At 39.8% G+C, this 26872-nt stretch overlaps 1 protein-coding gene across 49 annotated transcripts in view; it reads right to left on the minus strand.

Annotated features, from left to right (window-relative positions):
• Positions 1-26872, minus strand: part of Dennd1a (DENN domain containing 1A) — a 488046-nt gene that overhangs the window by 438189 nt on the left and 22985 nt on the right. For 13 of the 49 annotated variants that reach the window (XM_087652799.1, XM_087652785.1, XM_087652782.1 and 10 more), the window contains exon 2: positions 22053-22189. The exons of the other annotated variants lie outside the window; for them this stretch is intronic. In XM_087652799.1, coding sequence (XP_087508925.1) covers positions 22053-22189 — 137 coding nt within the window. The remainder of the gene's footprint in view (positions 1-22052; positions 22190-26872) is intronic. 49 annotated transcript variants of the gene reach the window in all.

The following is a 26872-nucleotide window of genomic DNA, read 5'->3' on the forward strand; positions in this document are numbered from 1 at the left end:
AGCAAATGAGCAGAGTTCCACAGTGTTCACAAATTCTTTCACAGGTCAACCTTGCATGGAAAATTTAGACGTATCAACAGCAGTATCAGCATATGCAAAGACAGTATTTCATTATCAATAAATACATTTGCCCTTTAAAAATGTAAAAACTGGAGCCAGTGAGATGGCCCAGCAGATAAAAGCACTTACAGTACAAGCCTAGTGACAGTAAACAAGTAAAAACAGAAAGAGAAAACAGACTCCATTAAGTTGTCATCTGACCACATCTGTGCCATGGCATGTGTATATATACATACATGCAGGCATGAACTCATGGCTGGTTTTGTGTGTCAGACACAAGCTAGAGTCACCACAGAGAAAGGAGCCTCAGTTGGAGAAATGCCTCCATGAGTTCCAACTGTAGGACATTTTATCAATTAGTGATCAAAGAGGAAGGGCCTGGCCCATTGTAGGTGGTACCATCCAAGGGCTAAAAGTCTTGAGTTCTATAAGAAGACAGGCTGAGTAAGCCATGAGATGCAAGTCAGTAAGCAGAACCTCTATATGGGCCTCTGCATCAGCTCCTGCCTCCAGGTTCCAGCCCTGCATGGGTTTCTTTTCTGACTTCCTTCAATGATGGATTACGATGTAGAAGTATAAGCCAAACAAACCTCACCAACTTGCTTTTTAGCCATGGCGTTTTGTTGCAGAAAAAATAAATGTGTCTTATTCAATATATTCAATATTTATATATTCTCTCTATATAAAAATATGTATAGGGGCTGGGGATTTAGCTCAGTGGTAGAGCGCTTACCTAGGAAGCGCAAGGCCCTGGGTTCGGTCCCCAGCTCCGAAAAAAAGAACCAAAAAAAAAAAAAAAAAAATATGTATAATTAGAAAAATGAACTGTAAATGATTTTTTTAAATCATTTACCCACGTATTTCTTGGCTCTGTATACTGAGACAACCTAGAAGGATCAATACCTAATAGAATGAGCACACTGTGTACCAAAACTGGCTTCTAAATACAATCTAGAAGAAACAAGGGCTCTGCAGAGAAATAGCTGATGGCAGGATTGGGGAAACAAAGTACAAGATGAACCTGGAATATCTTTTTTTTTTTTTTTTTTGGTTCTTTTTTTTTCGGAGCTGGGGACCGAACCCAGGGCCTTGCGCTTCCTAGGTAAGCGCTCTACCACTGAGCTAAATCCCCAGCCCCGAACCTGGAATATCTTAATTGTACCAGAAAGTAGTGGTCAAAGAATGGCAAGGATATATCAAAAAGGGCAGAAGCTGCCTTGAAACGGATTCCGCTGGTCAAACTCGGGGTAAATTGAGAATCGAAATTATGATATCCTTAATAACAAAGTCCAACCTACTAGATTCAACAGAAAACCATATTGATAAAAATGAAGTAGTTGTAAGCTTAAATGAAAAATCAGGCATTGACACTGTTTCAAAGTATCACCCAACAAAACACTAAATACATCTGTGCCATGGCATGTGTATATATACATACAAGGAAAAAAGTACCTTTTCAAGGCAAAATTTGGTCAAAAACAAACTGAATGAAGACATCAAAGTGACAAAAGGCACTAGTAATGAAACAAAGTGTTAGGGTTCAATGAGAGGGGTGGAGCCAGGGTTTTGGGTTGGTCTTGGCAGAGACAATCAGCCTGATAAAACAAACATTCAAGCATACCGCTCTTTAAAAGAAAATTTGATCTGATATGTTCAAGGTGTCAAGATCCTGAAAACCAAGGAAAGAAGCAAGAACTCTTCCAGATGAAGGGAAAAAGGTGACCTGACAGCTAAAGGCAAGGTGTGAAGTGTGAACTGGGCCCTGGGCTACTGAAGGTGTTACTGGGACAATTACTGAAATTTGAGTAGGGTCTAATGATGATGATGAATGGGTTATGATTTTACTGTTGCACTGTTGTTACACCTGAGACTGATCTTGCTTAAAGGACAAGCACCCTGAGGTGTTCAGGGATGCTGGGTTACCACTTTTACACCTCACTCTAAACTAGTACTTTTCCCTGTTAAAACCTACTATGTTTTTTTGGGTTGTTTTTTTTTTTTTTTTGTTGTTGTTGTTGTTCTTTTTTTCAGAGCAGGGGACCGAACCCAGGGCCTTGCGCTTCCTAGGCAAGCACTCTACCACTGAGCTAAATCCCCAACCCCTATGTTTTATATTTACAACTTTTCTCTGTATCTTAGTTGTTTAAAAAAATTAACAGAAACCTTCATTAATACTAATTTCCTTGATGTGCTTAAAAGACTTTCTCATAATACTAATCTGTGGTTTAATTGCAAAATATCACAAAGCTTGTGTTCAAAATTCCAGGTAGATTCCTCATTTGCAATACAATTAGAACAAACCATTATCATTCAGTTTCCTCTCTATCCAGAGGTAACATCTGCCCTGCTCATCAGAAAAATTCTTTCAAGGATAACAACTAAGAAAAATGAAGAAACAGCCAGGTGTAGCAGTGTATGCCTTTAATCCCAGCAATTGGGAGACATAGACAGGTGGATCTCTGTGACTTGGAGGCCATCCTGGTGTACAGACAACCAGAGCTATGTAGAAATCCTGTCTCAAACAAACAAACAAACAAAGAAAAAGAAAGATGAAGTGCTTTGTATACTAAATTGGTATAAAAGGTATTACTTTTTTTTTCCTTTTCTTTTCTTTTTTTTCGGAGCTGGGGACTGAACCCACGGCCTTGAGCTTGCTAGGCAAGTGCTCTACCACTGAGTTAAATCCTCAACCCATAAATGTTATTACTTAAAAAAAAAAAAAAAAAAAATCTGTTGGGCCAGCAAGGGGGCTCAGTGGATAAAGGCATTTTAATTAAGTGTAGGCCTGGTAACTGAACCTACATAAAAGAAAAGTTCAATTTCCCAAAACCTACATTTAAAAATGCCAACTGCAGCTATGTTCATCTGTAACCCCAACTCCTATTTTGGCATGGGAGGCAAAAGACACAAGACTAATCTGGAAGGCTCATGTACCAGCTAGCCTAGAGTACACAAAAACAAAAGAACTCTTGCCTAAAAACAAAGGAAAGCAGTCACTCGCTAGAGTCATCCTCTGATTTCAACAAGTCTTCTTTCCCTCCCCCACCCTGTCTCTCTTTTTAATAAAAAATAAAAATAAATAAATCTCTTCACCTTACCAACAGATCTTGTAAGTGAATCTACACACCATTGTATATTTCAATCATATGCTTTCAAATATTATTACTAAACACAATCCAGAGAATGAATTAGAATCCAAACAGAAACATTAGTCTAGGGAATGAGCATACTGACTTTTAAGACCAAGGGATAGACCGTGGCACTAGAGGAAAAATTCACATTTTACCAAAACTAAAAGAAAGTCACTACTCTATACAAAGGAAAAAATACTGAGCAAAGGCAATGTAAGAAAATCAGTGGTCTCTGGATACTAAGCTGCCAGCCCTGAGTCAAGAACAATATATCTGTACCACACTGCATGCTTAACTTGGGAGCCATGGGCGGGTAGGTACTAACTAGCACCTATCATTTTCTCTGTTGCACACACAGTATGGGGAAACTGAGTTTAAGGAGAAGCAGAACTCCAAATAAAGGCTGATTTTCAGACTAAAACCCATGTCTTTCTGCCACACCATGCTAGCTATCCCCAAACTCCTCCTGAATGCTTAGAACATTGATACTGGAGAGGCCTGGACAGGCAGGCAGCAGGGAGAAGCAGATGCCACTGAGACCTCACCAAAGCTTCACTACCTCCCCACAAATGTGTCCCTAAAGTATCTGACATACTATTTTCAGGGGTTTACAAAGCTATTTACAGAAATGTGCAATAAGAACTACTTATTTCACTGATGGCTTCCACAGTCTATCTTAGCCAATCCTGTGAAAAGAGGGCTATTAATGGATGATTAGCCCCACTAATAATAATGGCTAATCTACATAAGAACAATGGGTTTCTAGTCCTTGTTAAGGGTTAAACAAGACTATATGTCAGGTATTGCTATAAGCACTTCTATATTATCTTATTTTCTCTTCCAAAGAACTCCACTAAAGAGCCCATCACAATTATTCTCACTTTATAGGTGAGGCCACTGAAATACAAGAAAGTTTTAAAAAGCTGCCCCCTAGCTTGTAAAAGACAGAGATCAGTTCAAGCAATGTGAGTATCAGACTCCAACCTCTTTTTATTTATTAAATTAGCTTGATGCCAACAATTTACAATTGCATCTACATAACTGTACTTACTCTAGTATGCACACACCAGAATACACATACTACAAGTGCACAGCTCTATGAATTTGGGCAACTGCATACACCCCTGAAATCCCTTCTTCCACTGATTTTTATTTTCAAGAAATATATCTGGATATACTCCCTTCAAAAACTATAATGTTATTACCTGAAGGTAACTGTAAAGGTCTTCAGAACTGAGTAGTCAGACCTCCCAGAGAACTGAGGTCCCAGGTCAGGAAGACTCAGGAACTAGAGAGATGACTCAGATGTTACAGACATCTGCTCTTAGAGAGAACCTGAGTTCATTTCCCAGCACCTTCATCAGACAGCTCATAACTACCTTTAATTCCAGCTCAAGAGGGATCTGACACCCATGCTCCCCTCAGGTATCTGCATTCAATGCACATACATAATTATTAATAATAAAGAGATACTTTAAAAGAATATAAAAAGACCCACCAACTCAACAAGCTAAAATATACAGTAGCTGACATTCAATCAAAACATTTAGGGCATTCAATAAATTGGGAAAATACAACTCATAACAGATATATCAATTAGAATTAGCAGAAATAACTTTCAAATAGTTACTAATAACTTCGTTCTACCTATACAAAACCTTAAAATATAGAAGATTCAAAAATAGTCTAAACTAAATTTCTTGAGATTAAAAAGAAATTAAACCATGACTAATGGTTCTATCATATAATTCTAACTCCTTAGAAAGATGAAACATTGTAAAAATTTGGTGAGACTCTGTCTCTAAGTAAAATATAAAGAAAGAAAAAAGATGGGCTGGAGAATAGCTCAGTGGTAGAGCACTTGATTCACACAAATAAGGCCAAACATTCAACCCTGAAAAATGTACTAAGTAGAATAAACAGCAGATTAAACTCTACAGAAGAAAAGATTAGTGACCTTAAAACACAACAAGCAGCTAGGCATGAAAATGCATGTTCTGCAATACCCATACTCAAGAGGCAGAAGGAGAAGATGACCAGGAGTTAAGGCTGGGCTACATTTAAGCCCAGCTTAAAACACAAAGGAAGACTCTGCCTCAGAAAAATAAGATGTAACAACAAAACCTATCTAAAATAAAGTGGGAAAGTGGGAACAGGGGGAGGAGACTTAAGGGTAAGCAAAACCTTACACTGACCCCTGAGTCAACAGCATACCACCTAACATACTGGACTCTCCAAACAAGAAAGATGAAGTGAAAAAAAATCTGAAGGAAACAATAATGAGAAACATTCTAAGTTTGATTTTAACTGCACAGTCCAAAATCTCAGCCGTGAGCATAAAAACCCGGAAGAAAACAAGGCATATCAGACACAAAGTACTCAACACTTAAGATAGAATATAAAAATGAACTACCAAGCATCAGGAATAAGTGACATTCGTCTGTAATCCCAGTACTAGGGACACTGAAGCAGGAGGATCATCACCAGTTTGAAGCCAGTTTGGGCTACCTAGTGAAAACCTCTAAAAAAATATGATGATGGTGGAGGTGGAGGAGGTGGTGGTGGTGGTGGTGGTGGTGGTGGTGGTGGTGGTGGTGGTGGTAGTTGATAGGTGTAAATTCAATAACTATACCAAGGAATAAACATGAAAATGATAATTACATAGACCAAACAAGGAAGGCCCATAAACCCCTCAGTGATACAGGTTCACTAAAGAATTCTACTAAACAAATAAAGACTTAATGCCAATAAACTATAAGATCCTCCCAAAAATTGAAAGAAGGAACAATTCTCAATATATTTATTTATAAGACCAGTTTTACTCTTATCCCAAAAGTAGACATAGGGTTGGGGATTTAGCTCAGTGGTAGAGCGCTTGCCTAGGAAGCGCAAGGCCCTGGGTTCGGTCCCCAGCTCCGGAAAAAAAAAAAAAAAAAAAAAAAAAAAACCAAACCAAAAGTAGACATAGTACAAAAATAAAGATATGGACTATATAGGCCAATATCTCTCATATACAGAGACGCAGAAACTTTAAAAACAAAATATTAGTATACAGGGGTCAATGAGATGGATCGGTAAGTAAAAGTATTTGTCACCAAGTCTGAAAATCAATCAATCTCTCGCTCTCTCTCTCTCTGTCTCTACACACACACACACACACACACACACACACACACACAGAGAGAGAGAGAGAGAGAGAGAGAAACATACACATACACTAAATATTAAAATATTTTAATAAAAATTATTAACAAATAGAATTCTACAATATTCATCCTGATCAAGTATGGTTTATTCCAGGAAAGCAAAGCTGGCTCAGTATTTGAAAATCAATATCACCTAATATTGATTAGTATAACCCAATACTAATAGGCTGAATTATGAATTATCAATTGATGCAGAAAAAATACTTGACAAAAATCAACACCACAATTTTTAAAACTTTAAAAACCTAAAAGGAACATTCCCATCCGGATAAAGGACATCTAAGGAAAACCTGCACTTGAAGCCAGAGAAAGAGTTCAGCAGATAAGAACACTAGCTGCTCTTCCAAAGAACCTGGGTTTAGTTCCCAGCACCCATATGGCAATTCACACCCATCTGTAACTCCAGTTCCGAAGGATCCAACATTCTCTTTTGGCTTCTGTGGGTACTAGGAGTGCACATGGTATACAGTCATTCACGCAAGCAAAACACTTATACACATAAAACTGAAATTAAAAACACCACCACCAAAAAGACACTGCAGTTAATATAGTTAAAGTTAAAAGGCTGAATCTGTTCCATTTTTGGGAACAGCACAAGGAAATCCCTCTTTTGTTACACGGGAGAGCTCGGGAAGAAAAGAAAGGGAGGAAGGGACAAGGTGAAGGGAGGAAGAGAAATAAGCTTGTCTCTATGGACAACCCGGTCTAGAAGAGACTTTGATGTTAAAGTTGAGATTATTTCATCCCCCTTTGTCTGTCTATTGTTCTTCCATTTCTGTCTAATCTTTGGAGAGTTCTTCCTACTGCTCCTTCCCCAAAGGTATCCAAAAGTCTATACCATCAAATTGGGTTGTTAATAATACGTGAGACTCCAAAAGAACAAGTGGGAAAGGAGAGGTGGGAAGGTGAACACAACACTGATAGATTTTATTACATCAAAATCAAGATTCTCTGTTCAACAAGGGGGACAAGGAGAAACTGACTTAAAATTGGGACATTTTGTCTATCTGGTTACTTCCCCCCAACCACCTCCCCAGAACTTTGGACCAAGCTCTCCAGCAATATCTGTTTTTAACATCAGCTCATAAAACATCATTGTTCTATGTGAAACAGTTTGAGAATAGCTATAAATGCATCCATTTTTAAAAAACAAAATGCAAGAGCCTCCTTCCCAGTTTAAAAATAAAAGGCAACTGGACATCTGACAAACTTAAATCATTCTCCCCTCCCCCAGAGTCCATCTGAGTCTCAGAGATGAGGTGGCCCAGGACTGGTCTTAGAGCTCAGATCTGAGAGCTGCTTTCATGGATCACCTCAGACACTTTGGGACTGAGGATTCCTAGGTCCCAATGACTCTGAATTGAGGCCTAGAAAACTGTTAAGGTTACCCCACCCCACCCCACCCACCCAAGATGATGTACATTACCAGCCAAGTTTGAGACCCTCTTCGTTAAATAAGTGTCTAAAACTGACAGGGGAGCAGTGGGAGGCCCCGTGAAGTAGAAAGAGTACATGGGAATGGAGGGAGATGAGAAAGCCAAATTGAGTGTTTTCTGAGAGACCCAAAGAGGGGTCTGGGGCTGTGGGGATGCCAAGTGATTGTACAATCTCTACTCCAGAGTGTGTCAGTATCAATGTTCCATGATCCTTCCTAGACACCTACGCAAGTGTCTGCTGCCTCATACAAAAATATTAACAAAAGGGAAGAATCTTAATTTTCAATAAACTCTTCAGTTTGGTAGATATGATTACTCATCTAAGTAGATCACAAAATACTCATTTTTAACTTGTAATACTATTACTCTCATTTCATTCCTGATCTAGCTTTACTCCCACACAGCGTTTAGCTACAGCTATTCAAACCTATTGGTACAAGTAAGGCAGTGTCAGTCCAAGTCCAGAGACCCTCAAGCTCAACTTTGAAAAAAAAAGACAAACTTGCAAAAAAAAAAAAAAAACCAAAAACAAAAACAAAACCCTTCACAGGAGAGTTTACAAAAGCCAAGAGTTTATACTGTAAAACAGAAAGAGGTACAGCTGAAGTGATGCGAGCTAGAATGATGGAAAATGTTTGCCTTGGTTCTGGGCAGGCTGACAAGTCTAAATGTGGGCAGGTACAAACTGTCTAGAACATGGTCTGAAAGACTCCCTTCTATATAGTATCTTATGGCCTCAACTCTAAGCAGACCACTCTATCATTCTAAGTCTTTTACCTACTTATAAAATATTAAGTAACATCCAAAGATGTTACATAATATGAAGATTCATGATTTAGGTCAATTTAAATGCTAATGTCTCAAGTTCCTAACTGGTAAAAGTCCCACCAAACAGAACTACTTTTACTTTTCATGTCTAAATGGTTTTTGTTCTGGTGCTGCTAGTGGTGGTGTGGGGTTTTTCACTGGTTGGGTTTTTGTTTTGTTTTGGGTTTTTTTGTGGGTTTTTTTTGTTGTTGTTGTTATTTTGGTTAGGTTTTTTGTTTGTTTGTTTGTTTGTTTGTTTTTTAGACAGGTTCTCATGTGTCCCAGGCTCACCTCAATCAAACTCACTAGATAGCCAACAAACACCTTGAACTTCACATTTCTTTCTTCTACTTCCCACATGGTAGGATTACAGACACACACCATCATACCCAGGTTTTATGGTGCTGGTTAAACCCAAGACATCATACATTGTGCTGATCTGAATAAGAACAGTCCCCCATAGGCTTGTATATTTAAATGTTTAGTCACCAAGGAGTAGAAGGAACTCTTTGATAGAATTAGAAGGATTAGGAGTTATGGCCTGATTGGAGTCGGTATGGCCTTGTTGGAAGGAAGTGTGTCACTGGACATGGCCTCTGAAGTTTCAAAAGGCCATGACAGAACACCAAAAAAATAAGGCCTTTTAAATCAACATGAACAAAGTTAACATAAACTCAGAAACTCGAGCTGCATGTATGTGCATGCGAGTCTGTAGCTCTCCATATATACTATGGCCTCCAGTTCAGCATTTTTATAGCATTCCTGAGTGTGTGGAAAAAGTGGGTCTCTGATTCTTGTGCCTTCTCTTGGGCTCTTTTCCTTTCATTACCTTGTCTTGTCCAACTTTGATGTAATAGATTTTATCTTATTTTATTTTGCTATATTTTATTACTATCTCTTAGACTGTCCTTGTCTAATAAAAAACAGAAAAGGATCCAGATAGGAGGGGAAGGAGGTAGGGAGGAACTTGCAGGAGTAGAGGGAGAGGAAACAATTATCAGGATATATTATGTAACCAAAAAAAAAAAAATCTGTTTTAAATGAAAAGATGAGGAGACCATGCCAGGTCCAGTTTTATCTCTCTGCTTGCAGATCAGGATGTAGCTCTCAGCTACTTCTCTAGCACGACACCTGCCGTTCTTTCACTATGCTTCCTGCCTTTAAAACTTTAAGGCAGCCCCCAATTAAATGCTTTCTTTTATAAGAGTTGCCTTGGTCATGCTGTCACTTCACAGCAATAGAAGAGTGACTAAGAAACGCATGCTAAACCAGTTGCTAACATTAAACTAAATGGAGAGAAACTTGAAGCAATCCCACTAAAATCAGGGACTAGACAAGGCTGCCCACTCTCTCCCTACTTATTCAATATAGTTCTTGAAGTTCTAGCCAGAGCAATCAGACAACAAAAGGAGGTCAAGGGGATACAGATCGGAAAGGAAGAAGTCAAAATATCACTTTTTGCAGATGATATGATAGTATATTTAAGTGATCCCAAAAGTTCCACCAGAGAACTACTAAAGCTGATAGACAACTTGAGCATAAAACTAACTCAAATAAATCAGTAGCCTTCCTCTACACAAAAGAGAAACAAGCCGAGAAAGAAATTAGGGAAACGACACCCTTCATAATAGACCCAAATAATATAAAGTACCTCGGTGTGACTTTAACCAAGCAAGTAAAAGATTTGTACAATAAGAACTTCAAGACTCTGAAGAAAGAAATTGAAGAAGTCCTCAGAAGATGGAAAGATCTCCCATGCTCATGGATTGGCAGGATTAATATAGTAAAAATGGCCATTTTACCAAAAGCGATCTACAGATTCAATGCAATCCCCATCAAAATTCCAATCCAATTCTTCAAAGAGTTAGACAGAACAATTTGCAAATTCATCTGGAATAACAAAAAACCCAGGATAGCTAAAACTATCCTCAACAATAAAAGGACTTCTGGGGGAATCACTATCCCTGAACTCAAGCAGTATTACTGAGTGATAGTGATAAAAACTGCATGGTATTGGTACAGACAGACAGATAGACCAATGGAACAGAACTGAAGACCCAGAAATGAACCCACACACCTATGGGCACTTGATTTTTGACAAAGGGGCCAAAACCATCCAATGGAAAAAAGATAGCATTTTCAGCAAATGGTGCTGGTTCAACTGGAGGTCAACATGTAGAAGAATGCAGATCAATCCATTCTTATCACCCTGTACAAAGCTTAAGTCCAAGTGGATCAAGGACCTCCACATCAAACCAGATACACTCAAACTAATAGAAGAAAAACTAGGGAAGCATCTGGAACACATGGGCACTGGAAAAAATTTCCTGAACAAAACACCAATGGCTTATGCTCTAAGATCAAGAATCGACAAATGGGATCTCAGAAAACTGCAAAGGTTCTGTAAGGCAAAGGACACTGTGGTTAGGACAAAACGGCAACCAACAGATTGGGAAAAGATCTTTAGCAATCCTACAACAGATAGAGGCCTTATATCCAAAATATACAAAGAACTCAAGAAGTTAGACTGCAGGGAGTCAAATAACCCTATTAAAAAATGGGGTTCAGAGCTAAACAAAGAATTCACAGCTGAGGAATGCCGAATGGCTGAGAAACACCTAAAGAAATGTTCAACATCTTTAGTCATAAGGGAAATGCAAATCAAAACAACCCTGAGATTTCACCTTACACCAGTGAGAATGGCTAAAATCAAAAACTCAGGTGACAGCAGATGCTGGCGAGGATGCGGAGAAAGAGGAACACTCCTCCATTGTTGGTGGGATTGCAGACTGGTACAACCATTCTGAAAATCAGTCTGGAGGTTCCTCAGAAAATTGGACATTGAACTGCCTGAGGATCCAGCTATACCTCTCTTGGGCATATACCCAAAAGATGCCCCAACATATAAAAAAGACACGTGCTCCACTATGTTCATCGCAGCCTTATTTATCATAGCCTGAAGCTGGAAAGAACCCAGATGCCCTTCAACAGAGGAATGGATACAGAAAATGTGGTACATCTACACAATGGAATATTACTCAGCTATCAAAAACAATGACTTTATGAAATTCGTAGGCAAATGGTCGGAACTGGAAAATATCATCCTGAGTGAGCTAACCCAATCACAGAAAAACACACATGGTATGCCCTCATTGATAAGTGGCTATTAGCCCAAATGCTTGAATTACCCTAGATGCCTAGAACAAATGAAACTCAAGACGATGATCAAAATGTGAATGCTTCCCTCCTTCTCTAAAAGGGGAACAAGAATACCCTTGGCAGGGAATAGAGAGGCAAAGATTAAAACAGACACAGAAGGAACACCCATTCAGAGTCTGCCCCACATGTGGCCCACACATATACAGCCATCCAATTAGACAAGATGGATGAAGCAAAGAAGTGCAGGCCGACAGGAGCCGGATGTAGATCTCTCCCGAGAGACACAGCCAGAATACAGCAAACACAGAGGCGTAAGCCAGCAGCAAACCACTGAACTGAGAATAGGACCCCCGTTGAAGGAATCAGAGAAAGAACTGGAAGAGCTTGAAGGGGCTCGAGACCCCATATGTACAACAATGCCAACCAACCAGAGCTTCCAGGGACTAAGCCATTACCTAAAGACTATACATGGACTGACCCTGGACTCTGACCTCATAGGTAGCAATGAATATCCTAGTAAGAGCACCAGTGGAAGGGGAAGCCCTGGGTCCTGCTAAGACTGAACCCCCAGTGAACTAGATTGTTGGGGGGAGGGCGACAAGGTGGGGAGGGTTGGGAGGGGAACACCCATAAAGAAGGGGAGGGGGAGGGGGATGTTTGCCCGGAAACCGGGAAAGGGAATAACACTCGAAATGTATATAAGAAATACTCAAGTTAATAAAAAACAAAAACAAAAACACAAACCAAAAACAAAACAAAACAAAAAAAGAAACGCATGCTAGCCAAGCATCCTAACAACTATGATTTCCTCAGACTAAATATTCCATAGATTCAAATTCAAAAGGTTCAAAGCATATAACAAACAGAAAACAAACATATAAGACAGGTGTGTTTATTATCAATTATACTGATGAAAAGGTAGGATATGAGTCAGTTAGGGTCAGGAGTAAGGCCACTGGGATTATAATCCAGGCCACTGGCTCTAAAACTACAGGCTCCTAACTGACCTACTACAGCCTAGGATGTCACTGCACAATATAAAAAACAAAGGCAAAAGCATAAGTTCCCACTATATTCAGAAGTCTAAAACCAAGAAAAGGATAATAAAGCATGGCATGGAAGACGATTTGCAGTTCATCCTCAGAGAAACCCTTCTAACCTTATCTGCCCACCATCCCTGCCATAGTCATTTTGAGCTTCCCATGGGGTCTAACCCACTCACAGACCTTGTGCCTGCATTTGAGAAGGACTAGCTCAATGTTACTACCTACTGTGCTATTTAACTTGAAGGCTTCACTGTATTTTGAAGGCGTTTTTATTTTATGTGTATGAGTATTTTTCCGCTCTATACAGATATGCAAGGTGAGTGCTTGACTGACCAAAGGCCAGAAGAGGACAACAGATCACCTGGAACTAGAGTTACAGACAGCTGTGAGCCACCATGTAGGTGCTGGGAACCAAACCCAGGTCCCCTGCAAGAGCAGCAAGTGCTCTTAACCACTGAGCTCTCTCTCCAGCCCAAATATATTACACTTAAGATTATGTACTTACCCTCAATTTGCCTACATGACAATACCATGAGATAAAGAATATCTGTACCTTTTAATTACAATCATTGTTGTAGGGCTGGGGATTTGTCCTAATGGAGAAAGAAAGGGTTTGCCAAGCATGAGAACCTGAGTTTAGTTCCCCAGCAGCCACATAAAAGCCAGGCAGAGTGCCATACATTTGTAACTCCTCCCCAGTACTGGGAGTAGATGGACAGATGGGTCCTGGGGGATTGCTGGCTTACCAGGCTAGCTGAAACAGTGTACTCCAGGCTCCATGAGAAGCCCTATTGAAAAACATAAGGCAAACTTATGGTTTCTGCCTGCGCCCAGAGCTGACCCTGTAACACAGCTCTCTATACCCAGATCCCATGGGTAGAGAGCTGGATTCTCAGAGGTGCAGATAATCCTGAGAGTACAGGTGAGACCACCTCTTCTGCTCACATTCCTGACCCAAGAGGAACCCACCTGGAGCCCTCTGGACTCAGGAACCAAGGAGCAGAATGGGACAGGATCCTCCCAGTTTCCTGCCTGTACCCAGAGCTGACTCTGTGACATAGCTCTGTGTACCCAAGTCCTGCTGGAGGAAAACCACTCTCCGGGAGTGCTGACATAGAGGATTACAGGAGGTCAAGTCACTGTCAGAGACAGCAAGACCAGCTAATACCAGAGATAAGCAGATGGCAAGAGGCAAGCGCAGGAACCTAAGCAACAGAAACCAAGACCACTTGGCATCATCAGAACCCAGTTCTGGAAACACAACAAGCGGTGGATACCCCCAACACACCAGAAAAGGAAGATTTTGATTTAAAACCACAACTAATAAGGATGTTAGAGGACTTTAAGAAGAACAAAACTAACTCTCTTAAAAGCATACAAGACAACACAAGTAAACAAGTAGAATCCCTTAAAGAGGAAACTCAAAAATCCCTTAAAGAATTACAAGAAAAAACAACCAAACAGGTGAAGGAATTGAACAAAACCATTCAGGATTTAAAAATGGAAATAGAAACAATAAAGAAATCACAAAGGGAGACAACCGTGGAGATAGAAAACCTAGGAAAAAGCTCAGGAGTCATAGATGCAAGCATCACCAACAGAATACAAGAGATAGAAAAGAGAATCTCAGGAGCAGAAGATACCATAGAAAACATCAACACAACTATCAATGATAATGTAAAACGAAAAAAGCTCCTAGCCCAAAATGTACAGGAAATCCAGTACACAATGAGATTAAACCTAAGGATAATAGGTATACAAAAGAGTAAAGACTCCCAACTTAAAGGACCAGTAGATATCAGATATCTTCAACAATATTATAGGAGAAAACTTTCCCTAAAGAAAGAGATGCCCATAAACATACAAGAAGCCTACAGAACATCAAATAGATTGGAGGAGAAAAGAAATTCCTCTTGTCACATACTCAAAACACCAAATGCACAAAACAAAGAAAGAATATTAAAAGCAGTAAGGGAAAAATGTCAAGCAACATATAAAGGCAGACCTATCAGATTACACCAGACTTCTCACCAGAGACTATGAAAGCCAGAAGATCCTGGGCAGATGTTATACAGACCCTGAGAAAACACAAATGTCAGCCCAGGCTACAATATCCAGCAAAGCTCTCAATTAACATAGATGGAGAAACCAAGATATTCCATGACAAAACCAAATTTACACAATATCTTTCCACAAATCCAGCCAAACAAACGGTAACAGATGGAAAACTCCAACACGAGGAGGGAAACTACACCCTAGAAAAAGCAAGAAAGTAATCTCCTTGCAACGAACCCAAAAAAAGAGCCTTAAAACATAACTCCACCTCTAACAACAAAAATAACCGGAAAAAACAATCACTTGTCCTTAATATCTCTCATCATCAATAGACTCAATTCCCCAATAAAACGGCACAGATTAACAGACTGGATATGTGAAGAGGACCCAGCATTTTGCTGTATACGGGTAACACACCTCAGTGACAAAGACAGACACTACTTCAGAGTAAAAGACTAGAAAACAATTTTCCAAGTAAAGGGTCCCAAGAAAAGCTGGAGTAGCCATTCTAATATCAAATAAAATGAACTTTTAACCAAAAGTTATCAAAAAAGATAAGGAAGGATACTTCATATTCATCAAAGGAAAAATCCACCAAGATGAACTCTGAATCCTGAATATCTATTTTCCAAATGCCAGGGCACCTACATTCATAAAAGAAACCTTACTAAAGCTCAAAGAACACATTGCACCTCACACAATAATAGTGATAGACTTCAACGCCCCATTCTCACCAATGGATAGATCATGAAAACAGAAACTAAACAGAGACACAGTGAAACTAACAGAAGTTATGAACCAAATGGATTTAACAGATTGTCTATAGAACATTTCATCCTAAAACAAAAGACTATACCTTCTTCTCAGCATCTCATGGTACCTTCCCCAAAACTGACCATATAATCGGTCACAAAACAGGTCTCAACAGATACAAGAAGATTGAAATAATCCCATGCATCCTATCAGAACACTAGGAACAAAGACTGATCTTCAATAACAACAAAACCGACAGAAAGCCCACATACACATGTATTGTTCATACATGGAAGCTGAACAATACTCTACTCAACGATAGAAGGTCAAAGAAGAAATAAAGAAATTAAAGACTTTTATAATTTAATGAAAATGAAGGCACAACATACCCAAACTCAAGAGACACAATGGAAGCAGTGCTAAGAGGAAACTCATAGTTCTAAGTGCCTGCAAAAAGAAACTGGAGAGAGCACGCACTAGCAGCTTGACAGCACACCTAAAAGCTCTAGAACAAAAAGAAGCAAATGCACCCAAGAGGAGTACATGGCAGAAAATAATGGGACTCAGGTTGAAATCAACCAGTTAGAAACAAAAAGAACTATACAAATAATCAACAAAACAGGAAAATCTGAATGAAATGGACAATTTTCTAAAAAGATACCAGGTACCAAAGTTAAATAAGGAGCACGTAAACCATCTAAACAGTCCCATAAAGAAATAGAAGAATCATTAAAAGTCTCCCAAACAAAAAAAGTGCAGAACCAGATAGGTTTAGTTCAGAATTCTAGCAAACCTTCATAGAAGACATAATACCAATACTGTCCAAACTATTCCACAAAATAGAAAGAACACTACTCAATTCCTTCTCTGAAGCCACAATTACGCTTATACCTAAACCACACAAAGACCCAACAAAGAAAGAGAACTTCAAACCAATTTCCCTTACAAATATACAATGCAAAAATACTCAATAAAGTTTTTACAAACCGAATCCAAGAACAGATCAAAAAAAAAAAATCATCCCTCAAGTAGGTTTCATCTCAGGGATGCAGGCATGGTTGAATATATGGAAATGCATCAACATAATCCACTATATAAACAAACTCAAAGAGGGAAAAAAAACCACATGATCATCTCATTAGATTCTGAGAAACCATTTGACAAAATTCAACAACTCTTCGTGTTAAAAGTCTTGGAAAGAACAGGAATTCAAGGCCCATACAAAAACATAGTAAAAGCAACATACAGCAAACCACTAGCCAACATCAAACTAAATGGAGAGAAATTTGAAGCAATCCCACTAAAATCAGGGACTAGACAAGACTGCCCACTCTCTCCCTACTTATTCAATATAGTATTCGAAGTCCTAGCCAGAGCAATCAGACAAAAAAAGGAGGTCAAAGGGATACAGATTGGAAAGGAAGAAGTCAAATTATCACTATTTGCAGATGACATGATAGTATACTTAAGTGACCCCAAAAGTTCCACCAGAGAACTACTAAGCCTAATAAACAACTTCAGCAAAGTGGCTGGGTATAAAATTAACTCAAACAAATCAGTACCCTTCCTCTACTCAAAGGATAAACAGACTGAGAAAAAAATTAGGGAAATGACACCCTTCAGAATGTCACAGATAACATAAAATATCTCGAATCAAGCAAGTGAAAGATCTGTATGACAAGAACTTTAAGTCTCTGAAGAAAGAAGTTGAAGCTCTCAGAAGGTGGAAGGATCTCCCATGCTCATGGATCGGCAGGATTAACATTGAAAAATGGCCATCTTGACAAAAGCAATCTACAGATTCAATGCAATCCCCATCAAAATTCCAACTCAAATCTTCATAGAGTTAGAAAGAGCAATTTGAAAGTTCATCTGGAATAACAAAAAACCTAGGATAGTGAAAACTATCCTCAACAATGAAAGAACTTCTGGGGCATTCACCATCCCTGACCTCAAGCTGTATTATAGAGCAATAGTGATAAAAACTGTATGGTATTGGTACAGAGACAGGCAGGTAGATCAATGATAGAATTAAAGGCCCAGAAATAAACCCATATACCTATGGTCACTTGATCTTTGACAAAGGAGCTGAAAGCAACCAGTGGAAAGAAAGCATTTTCAACAAATGGTTCAACTGTTGGTCAGCATGTAAAATAATGCAAATAAACCCATTCTTATTGCCCTGAACAAATTCATGTCCAAGTGGATCAAGGACCTCCACATAAAACCAGATACACTCAAACAAATAAAAGACTAAGTGGAAGATCCTAAAACACATGGGCACTGGGGAAATTTTCCTGAACAGAACACCAATGGCTTATGCTCTAAGATCAATAATAGACAAATAGGATTTCATAAAATTGTAAAGCTTCTGTAAAACAAAGGACACTGTCTTTAGGACAAAACAGCAACCAACAGATTGGGAAAAGATCTTTACCAATCCTACATCTGATAGAGGGCTAATATCCAATCAATACAAAGAACTCAAGAAGTTAGACTCCAGAGAATCAAATAACCCTATTAAAAAATGGGAGACAGAGCTAAACAAAGAATTCTCAACGAAGGATTCTCCAATGGTCAAGAAGCACCTAAAGAAATGTTTAATATCCTTAGTCATTAGGGAAATGCAAATCAAAACAACCCTAAGATTCCACCTCACACCAGTCAGAATGGCTAAGATCAAAAACTCAGGTGACAGCAGATGCTGGCCAGGATGTCAAGAAAGAGGAATACTCCTCCATTGTTGGTGGGATTGCAAACTGATACAACCATTCTGGAAATCAGTCTGGAGGTTCCTCAGAAAATTGGACACAGTAGTTCCAACATATAACAAGGACACGTGCTCCACTACGTTCATAGCAGCCTTATTTATAATAGCCAGAAGCTGGAAAGAACCCAGATGTCCCTCAATAGAGAATAATGGATAAAGAAAATGTGGTACATCTACACAATGGAGTACTACTCAGATAACAAAAACAATGACTTCATGAAATTCATAGGCAAATGATGGAACTAGAAAATATCATCCTGAGTGAGGTAACCCAATCACAAAATTTAAAAAAAAATCCACATGGTATGCATGCCCAAAAGCTCAGATTTCCCAAGATACAATCCACAGACCACATGAAGCTCAAGAAGGATGACCAAAGTGCACATGATTCAGTCCTTCTTAGAAGGGGGAACAAAAATATTCATAGGAGGAGATACGGAGACAAAGTTTGGAGCAGAGACTTAACGAAAGGCCATCCAGAGACTGCCCCACCTGGGGATCCAGTCAATATACACGCAGCCACCAAACCCCACAGTATTGCTGATGCCAAGAAGTGTAAGCTGATAGCAGTCTGATATAGCTGTCTCCTGAGAAGCTCTGCCAGAGCATGACAAATACAGAGGCAAATGCTCGAAGTCAACCATTGGACTGAGAACCAGGTCCCCATTGGAGGAGTTAGAGAAAGGATCAAAGGAGCTTAAGGGGTTTGCAACCCCATATGAACAACAATGCCAACCAACCAGAGCTCCCAGGGACTAAACCACCACCCAAAGAGTGCACATGGTCAGACCCATGGCTCCAGCTGCATATGGAGCAGAGGATGGCCTTGTTGGGCACCAATGGGAGGAGAAGCCCTTGGTCCTGTCAAGGCTCGACCTCCCCAGTGTAGGGGAGTATCAGGGCAGGGAGGTGGGAAGGGTGGGTGGATGGGTGGGGAAACACCCTCATAGAAGAAGGGGGGAAATGGCATAGGGGGTTTATGGCTGGGAAACCGGGAAAGGGAATAACATTTGAAATGTAAATAAATTTTTAAAACTCCAGTTAAAAAATAAAGAAAAAAAGGCAAAAAGCAATAGAAAAGATTTAGTAGCATCAACCCCTAACCTCCTCCACCTGCACACACACTGCAAACACACCTGCACACATGTATACATATACTGTCCTATAGAAATTAGAACAGTAGCTTGCCTCTGGAGAGGTAGTACAAACTCAAACACAAAACTTCCTTCCAAGTGTATGTTTTTTATCAGTTTTCCTGCCTCAAATATCTTCTATCTCTTAACAGTATCCTTTTCAGGATGCATCTAGACCTGGCAAGTTGAAGACACTTAAAAGAGATTTGCTGAATGAGTGGTTAAGTGAATAACAAATGCCTCCTCCTCTCTGGAGGCCTCTCTTGACTCCCTTACAAAACCCAGTTGCTCTCTCCATGTCCTCACAAGGCTCATTTTCAAAGCTTTATGATATGGCTTCCCAGGTGGTATGCTATGCTACCTACTTACACATACATATGTAATATTACCCGCTAGACTGGCAACCTTGCTTTGCTTTATCCCTGTATTCCCAAGCCCCTAAAACAAAAGGACTGGCTTTTAACAAGCACTCAGTAAGTTTGTTAACTGAATGAAATTCCCTGAGGAGAGCGATGAGTAAGCAACCCATGATTCATATTAAAACTTCTTTTTCCTGGAGAAATAAACAATATTCAGAGCTGTGATACACTTAACCATGCACTCTATAAATATTTCTAGGTTTCAACTATCATCCAAAGCATCTAAATTTAACTCATTCAACACATACTTATGAGTAATCTAAATACATACGGATAATGGCTCTTAAGGGGCTTACAGCCCAGTCAAGGAAACATAATAAAATATGAAGGAAAACAGGCAACTGTGAGTACTGGCATAAGAAAATACACAACTAGGGTCCAAGTAATTGGTAAAACCAAATGCTGTGGGTTTGCAAACTGAAGATATCATTTCAAATGAAGCCCATGGTCCACATTATCTATGGACAGTGTACACTGAATGAACAAGTTTCTTCATGGTCTGCAACAAAATGAGAAAAATGAACAGTGCAGAGTTTTTTCTTCATGAAGTATCTAATTCAATTATAAAATCGACATCTTCCTCCTGCCCTTGCAGTGTTAAAAAACATGTATAATTTATTTTCAAAAATTTTGGTGACAGGAGAATAGCTGTTTTTGCATGACTCTATTTTCATGTTTTTGGATACAAACTTTCCAAACGCTCAACAGAACATCCTGAAGAGATGGGACATGAAATAAACATTTCAAGATCTGACCTGGTGGAGTAGATTATAAAGAGGGAAAAGAGCATGAGCAAACTGTGGATCCCCATGGAGATGTGGATGCCCAGGAAGATGTGGGTGCCATAAAGAAGCTAATGAACAAGACCTAAATCAACCTGACTGCAAGCTGGAAAACCTACAGCTGCAAATGCTGCTGTGACAATCTGCCAGTATTAAGAACCCTTGGAGCCCATAGGAAACAATCATAAATAATGGATTTTCCCCATCTCCTCAGTTCCCCATCTCCTCAGTTCCCCATCTCCTCAGGTGTATTGAGGATCTTGCAAAAAATGAGGAAGATTCAGAAGAGAACAATGAATCTAGTAAAATAATCAAAATATAAAGGCTAGTTGGTTCCCAAAAGGTATTGTTTTAATTGGGCTTCAACTTGGAGAGAAAAGGGTGTTTCTTCTTACAGTTTGAAGAGAAGTCAAAGCAAGAACGGAAGGCAGGAATCTAGGGGCAGAAACTGAAGAAGAGGCCATGAAGGAATACTGTTACCTGGCTTGCCCTGTATGACTCACTCAGTTTGCTTTATAACCCAGAACCACCTGCGAGGGTGAGCCCACTAACACCAACCATTAATCAAGAAAATACCCCCACAAACTTGCTACAGGCCAAGTTAATGGAGGCATTGTCTCAGTTGTAATTTCTTCTTCCCAGATGATTCTGGCTTGGTCAAGATGACAAAAAAAAAAAAAAAAAAACCTAGCAGATATTATTCAATCCAATTCAAGCTTCATTCTGCTCTGATGAGGCTCCAGGAATATCAGCAAAACTAAGATTCATACTAAGGAGGTAATGGTTAATTTTCACTGTCAGTTTGACTGAATTTAGAATCAACCAAGACCTTTCCAACACTGTGTTCCTTTAATACAGTTCTTCATGTTATGGTTACCCCCAGCTATAAAATTACTTTTGATGCTACTTCGTAACTGTAATTTTGATACTGTTATAAATTGTAATGTAAATATCTGTGTTTCCTGATGGTCTTAGGTGACCCCTGTGAAAGGGTTGTTCAACCCCAAAGGGTTAAGAACAGCTGATGTAGGAGCTGAGAGGATTAACTGAGGAAAAAGATCTGCTCTGCATGTAGGTAGTACTACCCCCTAGGCTAAGGACATAGATGAAGTGAAAAGGGCAAAAGAGGAAAGCCAGCATGGAATGGGCCTTTTAGTGCCACCCAACTAAAACTGCCCACTATTGCCGGGCCCACAGCTCCATGCTCCCAAACCCCGTGGGAGAGAGAACTGATGACTGAGACATGTGGGCAATCCTGAGACTGCAGGGCAGGAGAGACTGCCACTTGTGCCTACCTTTGCCCATATCCCTGGCTGAAGAGGAAAGTGTATAAGGCCTCTGGGCACAGGAAAATAGGGGGAATCAAGCTGCAGGAGCCTTGCGGTCCACATTGCACCGAATCTGAAGTCAAACGGCTCCCTGCACCCAAATCCTGTGGGAGGGAGAGCGAGACGTTCAGAGGGACAGACACCCCTGGGAAACCAAAGGAGACTACTCTCTGCCCACATTTCTGACTCTAGAGGAAAACGCCTTGCGCCATCTGGGCCCCCTGTGCACAGGGACCCAGGAGAAGGAGGGGCAGGCCCTTCTGGTTGCTGCCCTCACGGTGAGCTGAAACCCAGCCCTGAGGAGCGACTTCAAGCCCAAGACAAGAGGTAAGACCAACATTTCTGCTCCAAGTGACCTGCCTGGTGGACTCAGGACACACAAAGGTAAAATTCCTCTGGGACCGGACACTTTCGGTTTCTAGCTGGCGCCCAAACCTCGATGATCCCAGCCCACAGCTCCCAGCTCCCAAATACCATGGGAGAGAGAGCTCATCGCCCAGACATGCCGGCAATTCTCTCAGAATGTGGGCAATCCTGAGACTGCAGGGCAGGAGAGATCACCACTTCTGCACCCCTTTCCCACATGCCAGGCCAAAGAGGAAAGTGTATAGAGCCACTGGGCACAGGAAGATAGGGGCAGTGAAGTTGCAGGAGCTCTGCAGTCCAGACTGTCCCCAGATCTGAAAGGACCTGGTCAAACAGCTCCCTGCACAAAAACCCCGTGGGAGGGAGAGCTAGACCTTCAGAGGGACAGACAAGCCTGGGAAACCAGAGGAGACTACTCTCTGCCAACATTTCTGACTCTAGAGAAAAAGACCTAGCGCCATCTGGGCCCCCTACACACAGGGACCCAGGAGAAGTAGGGGCAGGTCTTTCTGGTTCCCACCCACAGGGACAGCTGAAAACCAGTGGACAGGAACGGACTACACGCCTGAAAGCGGAACACTCTATTCCCATAACTGGCTGAAAGAAAACAGGAAAACAAGTCTACAGCACTCCTGACGTACAGGCCTATAGCATGGTCAAGCCACTGTCAGAAATAGCAGAATAAGGAAATACCACAAACAACCTGATGACAAGAGAAAAGCGCAGGAACCCAGGAAACAGAAACCAAAACTACATGGAATCATCAGAGCCCAATTCTCCCACCAAAGCAAACAATGAACATCCAAACACACCAGAAAAGCAAGATCTAGATTTAAAATCACATTTGATCATGATGATGGAGGACTTTAAGAAAGACATAAAGAACTCCCTTAGAGAAATGCAGGAAAACACAAGTAAACAAGTAGAAGCCCTTAGAGAAGAAACACAAAAATCCCTGAAAGAATTTCAGGAAAACACAATCACACAGGTGAAGGAATTGAAAATGGAAATAGAAACAATAAAAAAGCACAAACGGAAACAACAATAAAGAAAACCAAAGGAAGAGACAAGGAGCCATAGATACAAACACCACCAACAGAATACAAGAGATAGAAGAGAGAATCTCAGGAGCAGAAGATTCCATAGAAATCATCGACACAACTGTCAAAGATAATGGAAAATGGAAAAAGCTACTGCCCCCAAAAATGCAGGAAATCCAGGACACAATGAGAAGATCAAACCTAAGGATATAACAGGTATAGAAGGTATAGAACAGGTTGGGAGTGAAGGCTCCCAGCTCAAAGGACCAGTAAATATCTTCAACAAAATCATAGAAAAAAAACTTCCCCAACCTAAAGAAAGAGATGCCCATAAACATACAAGAAGCCTACAGAACATCAAATAGATTGGAGGAGAAAAGAAACGCCTCCCGTCACATAATACTCAAAACACCAAATGCACAAAACAAAGAAAGAATATAAAAGGCAGTAAGGGAAAAAGGTCAAGTAACATATAAAGGCAGACCTATCAGGATTACACCAGACTTCTCACCAGAGACTATGAAAGCCAGAAGTTCTTGGGCAGAAGTTATACACACCCTGAGAAAACACAAATGCCAGCCCAGGCTACAATATCCAGCAAAACTCTCAATTAACACAGATGGAGAAACCAAGATATTCCATGACAAAAACAAATTTACACGGTATCGTTCTACAAATCCAGCACTACAAAAGATAATAAATGGTAAAGCCCAACACAAGGAGGCAAGCTACATCCTAGAAAATGCAAAAAACTAATCATTTTGCAACAAAACAAAGAGAAGACAAGCACACAAACATAATCTGACCTACAAATACAAAGATAACACCAAGCAACAATCACTATTCCTTAATATCTCTCAATATCAATGGACTCAATTCCCCAATAAAGAGACACAGATTAACAAACTGGATACATACTGAGGACCCAGCATTTTGCTGCCTACAGGAAACACACGTCAGAAACAAAGAAAGACACTACCTCAGAGTAAAAGGCTGGAAAACAACTTTCCAAGCAAATGGTCTGAACAAGCAAGCTGGAGTAGCCATTCTAATATCGAATAAAATCGATTTTCAACCAAAAGTCATCAAAAAAGATAAATAGGGACACTTCACATTCATCAAAGGAAAAATCCACCGAGATGAACTCTCAATCCTAAATATATATGCTCCAAATACAAGGGTACCTACATACATAAAAGAAACTTTACTAAAGCTAAAAGCATACATTGCACCTCACACAATAATAGTAGGAGATTTCAACACCCCACTCTCATCAATGGACAGATCATGGAAACAAATTAAACAGAGACATGGACAGACTAACAGAAGTTATGAACCAAATGGACTTGACAGATATTTATAGAACATTCTATCCTAAAACAAAAGGATATACCTTCTTGTCACCACCTCGTGGTACTTTCTCCAAAACTGACCATATAATCGGGCACAAAACAGGCCTCAACAGATACAGAAAGATAGAAATAATCCCATGTGTCCTATCAGACCACCACGGGCTAAAGCTGGTACTAAATAACAACAAGGAAAGAACACCCACATACACATGGAAGTTGAACAATGCTCTACTCAATGATAACCTGGTCAAGGAAGAAATAAAGAAATTAATGACTTCTTAGAATTTAATGAAAATGAAGGTACAACATATCCAAACTTATGGGACACAATGAAAGCTGTGCTAGGAGGAAAACTCATAGCGCTGAGTGCCTGCAGAAAGAAACAGGAGAGGGAATATGTCAGCAGCTTGACAGCACACCTAAAAGCTCTAGAACAAAAAGAAGCAAATACACCAAGGAGGAGTAGAAGGCAGGAAATAATCAAACTCAGAGCTGAAATCAACCAAGTAGAAACATTCTATACAAAGAATCAACAGAACCAAAAGCTGGTTCTTTGAGAAAATCAACAAGATGGAGAAACCCTTAGCCAGACTAACCAGAGGACACGGAGCGTGTGTCCAAATTAACAAAAGCAGAAATGAAAAGGGAAACATAACAACAGAATCAGAGGAAATTCAAAAAATCATCAGATCTTACTACAAAAGCCTATATTCAACAAAACTTGAAAATCTGCAGGAAATGGACAATTTCCTAGACAGATACCAGGTACTGAAGCTGAATCAGGAACAGATAAACCATTTAAAAAAAACCCATAACTCCTGAAGGAAAATAAGCAGTCATTAAAATTCTTCCAACCAAAACGAGCCCAGGTCCAGATAAGTTCAGTGCAGAATTCTATCAGACCTTCCTAGAAGACCTCATACCAATACTATCCAAACTATTCCACAAAATTGAAACAGATGGAGGGCTACCAAATTCCTTCTATGAAGCCACAATTACTATTATACCTAAACCACACAAAGACCCAACAAAGAAAGAGAACTTCAGACTAATTTCCCTTATGAATATTGACGCAAATATACTCCATGAAATTCTTGCAAACCGAATCTAAGAGCACATCAAACCAATCAAACATCATGATTAAGTAGGCTTCATCCCAGGCATGCAGGGATGGTTTATTATACGGAAAACCATCAACCTTATCCATTATATAAACAAACTGAAAGATAAAAACCACATGATCATTTCATTAGATGCTGAGAAAGCATTTGACAAAATTCAACACCCGTTCCTGGAAAGAACAGGAATTCAAGGCCCATACCTAAACATAGTAAAAGCCATATACAGCAAACCAGTCGCTAACATTAAACTAAATGGAGAGAAACTTGAAGCAATCCTACTAAAATCAGGGACTAGACAAGGCTGCCCACTCTCTTCCTTTTTATTCAATATAGTTCTTGAAGTTCTAGCCAGAGCAATCAGACAACAAAAGGAGATCAAGGGGATACAGATTGGAAAGGAAGAAGTCAAATTATCACTATTTGCAGATGATATGATAGTATATTTAAGTGATCCCAAAAGTTCCACCAGAGAACTACTAAAGCTGATAAATACCTTCAGCAAAGTGGCTGGGTATAAAATTAACTCAAATAAATCAGTTGCCTTCCTCTACACAAAAGAGAAAAAAGCTGAGAAAGAAATTAGGGAAACGACACCCTTCATAATAGTCCCAAATATTATAAAATTCCTCCGTGTGACTTTAACCAAGCAAGTGAAAGATCTGTATAATAAGAACTTCAAGCCTCTAAAAAAAGAAATTGAAGAAAATCTCAGAAGATGGAAAGATCTCCCATGCTCATGTATTAATATAGTAAAAATGGCCATTTTACCAAAAGCGATCTACAGATTCAATGCAATCCCCATCAAAATTCCAATCCAATTCTTCATAGAGTTAGACAGAACAATTTGCAAATTCATCTGGAATAACAAAAAACCCAGGATAGCTAAAACTATCCTCAACAATAAAAGG

This window comes from Rattus norvegicus, chromosome 3 (assembly GCF_021556685.1).
Source record: "Rattus norvegicus strain SHRSP/BbbUtx chromosome 3, alternate assembly SHRSP_T2T, whole genome shotgun sequence".
In the NCBI taxonomy this organism is placed as follows: Eukaryota; Metazoa; Chordata; class Mammalia; order Rodentia; family Muridae; genus Rattus; species Rattus norvegicus.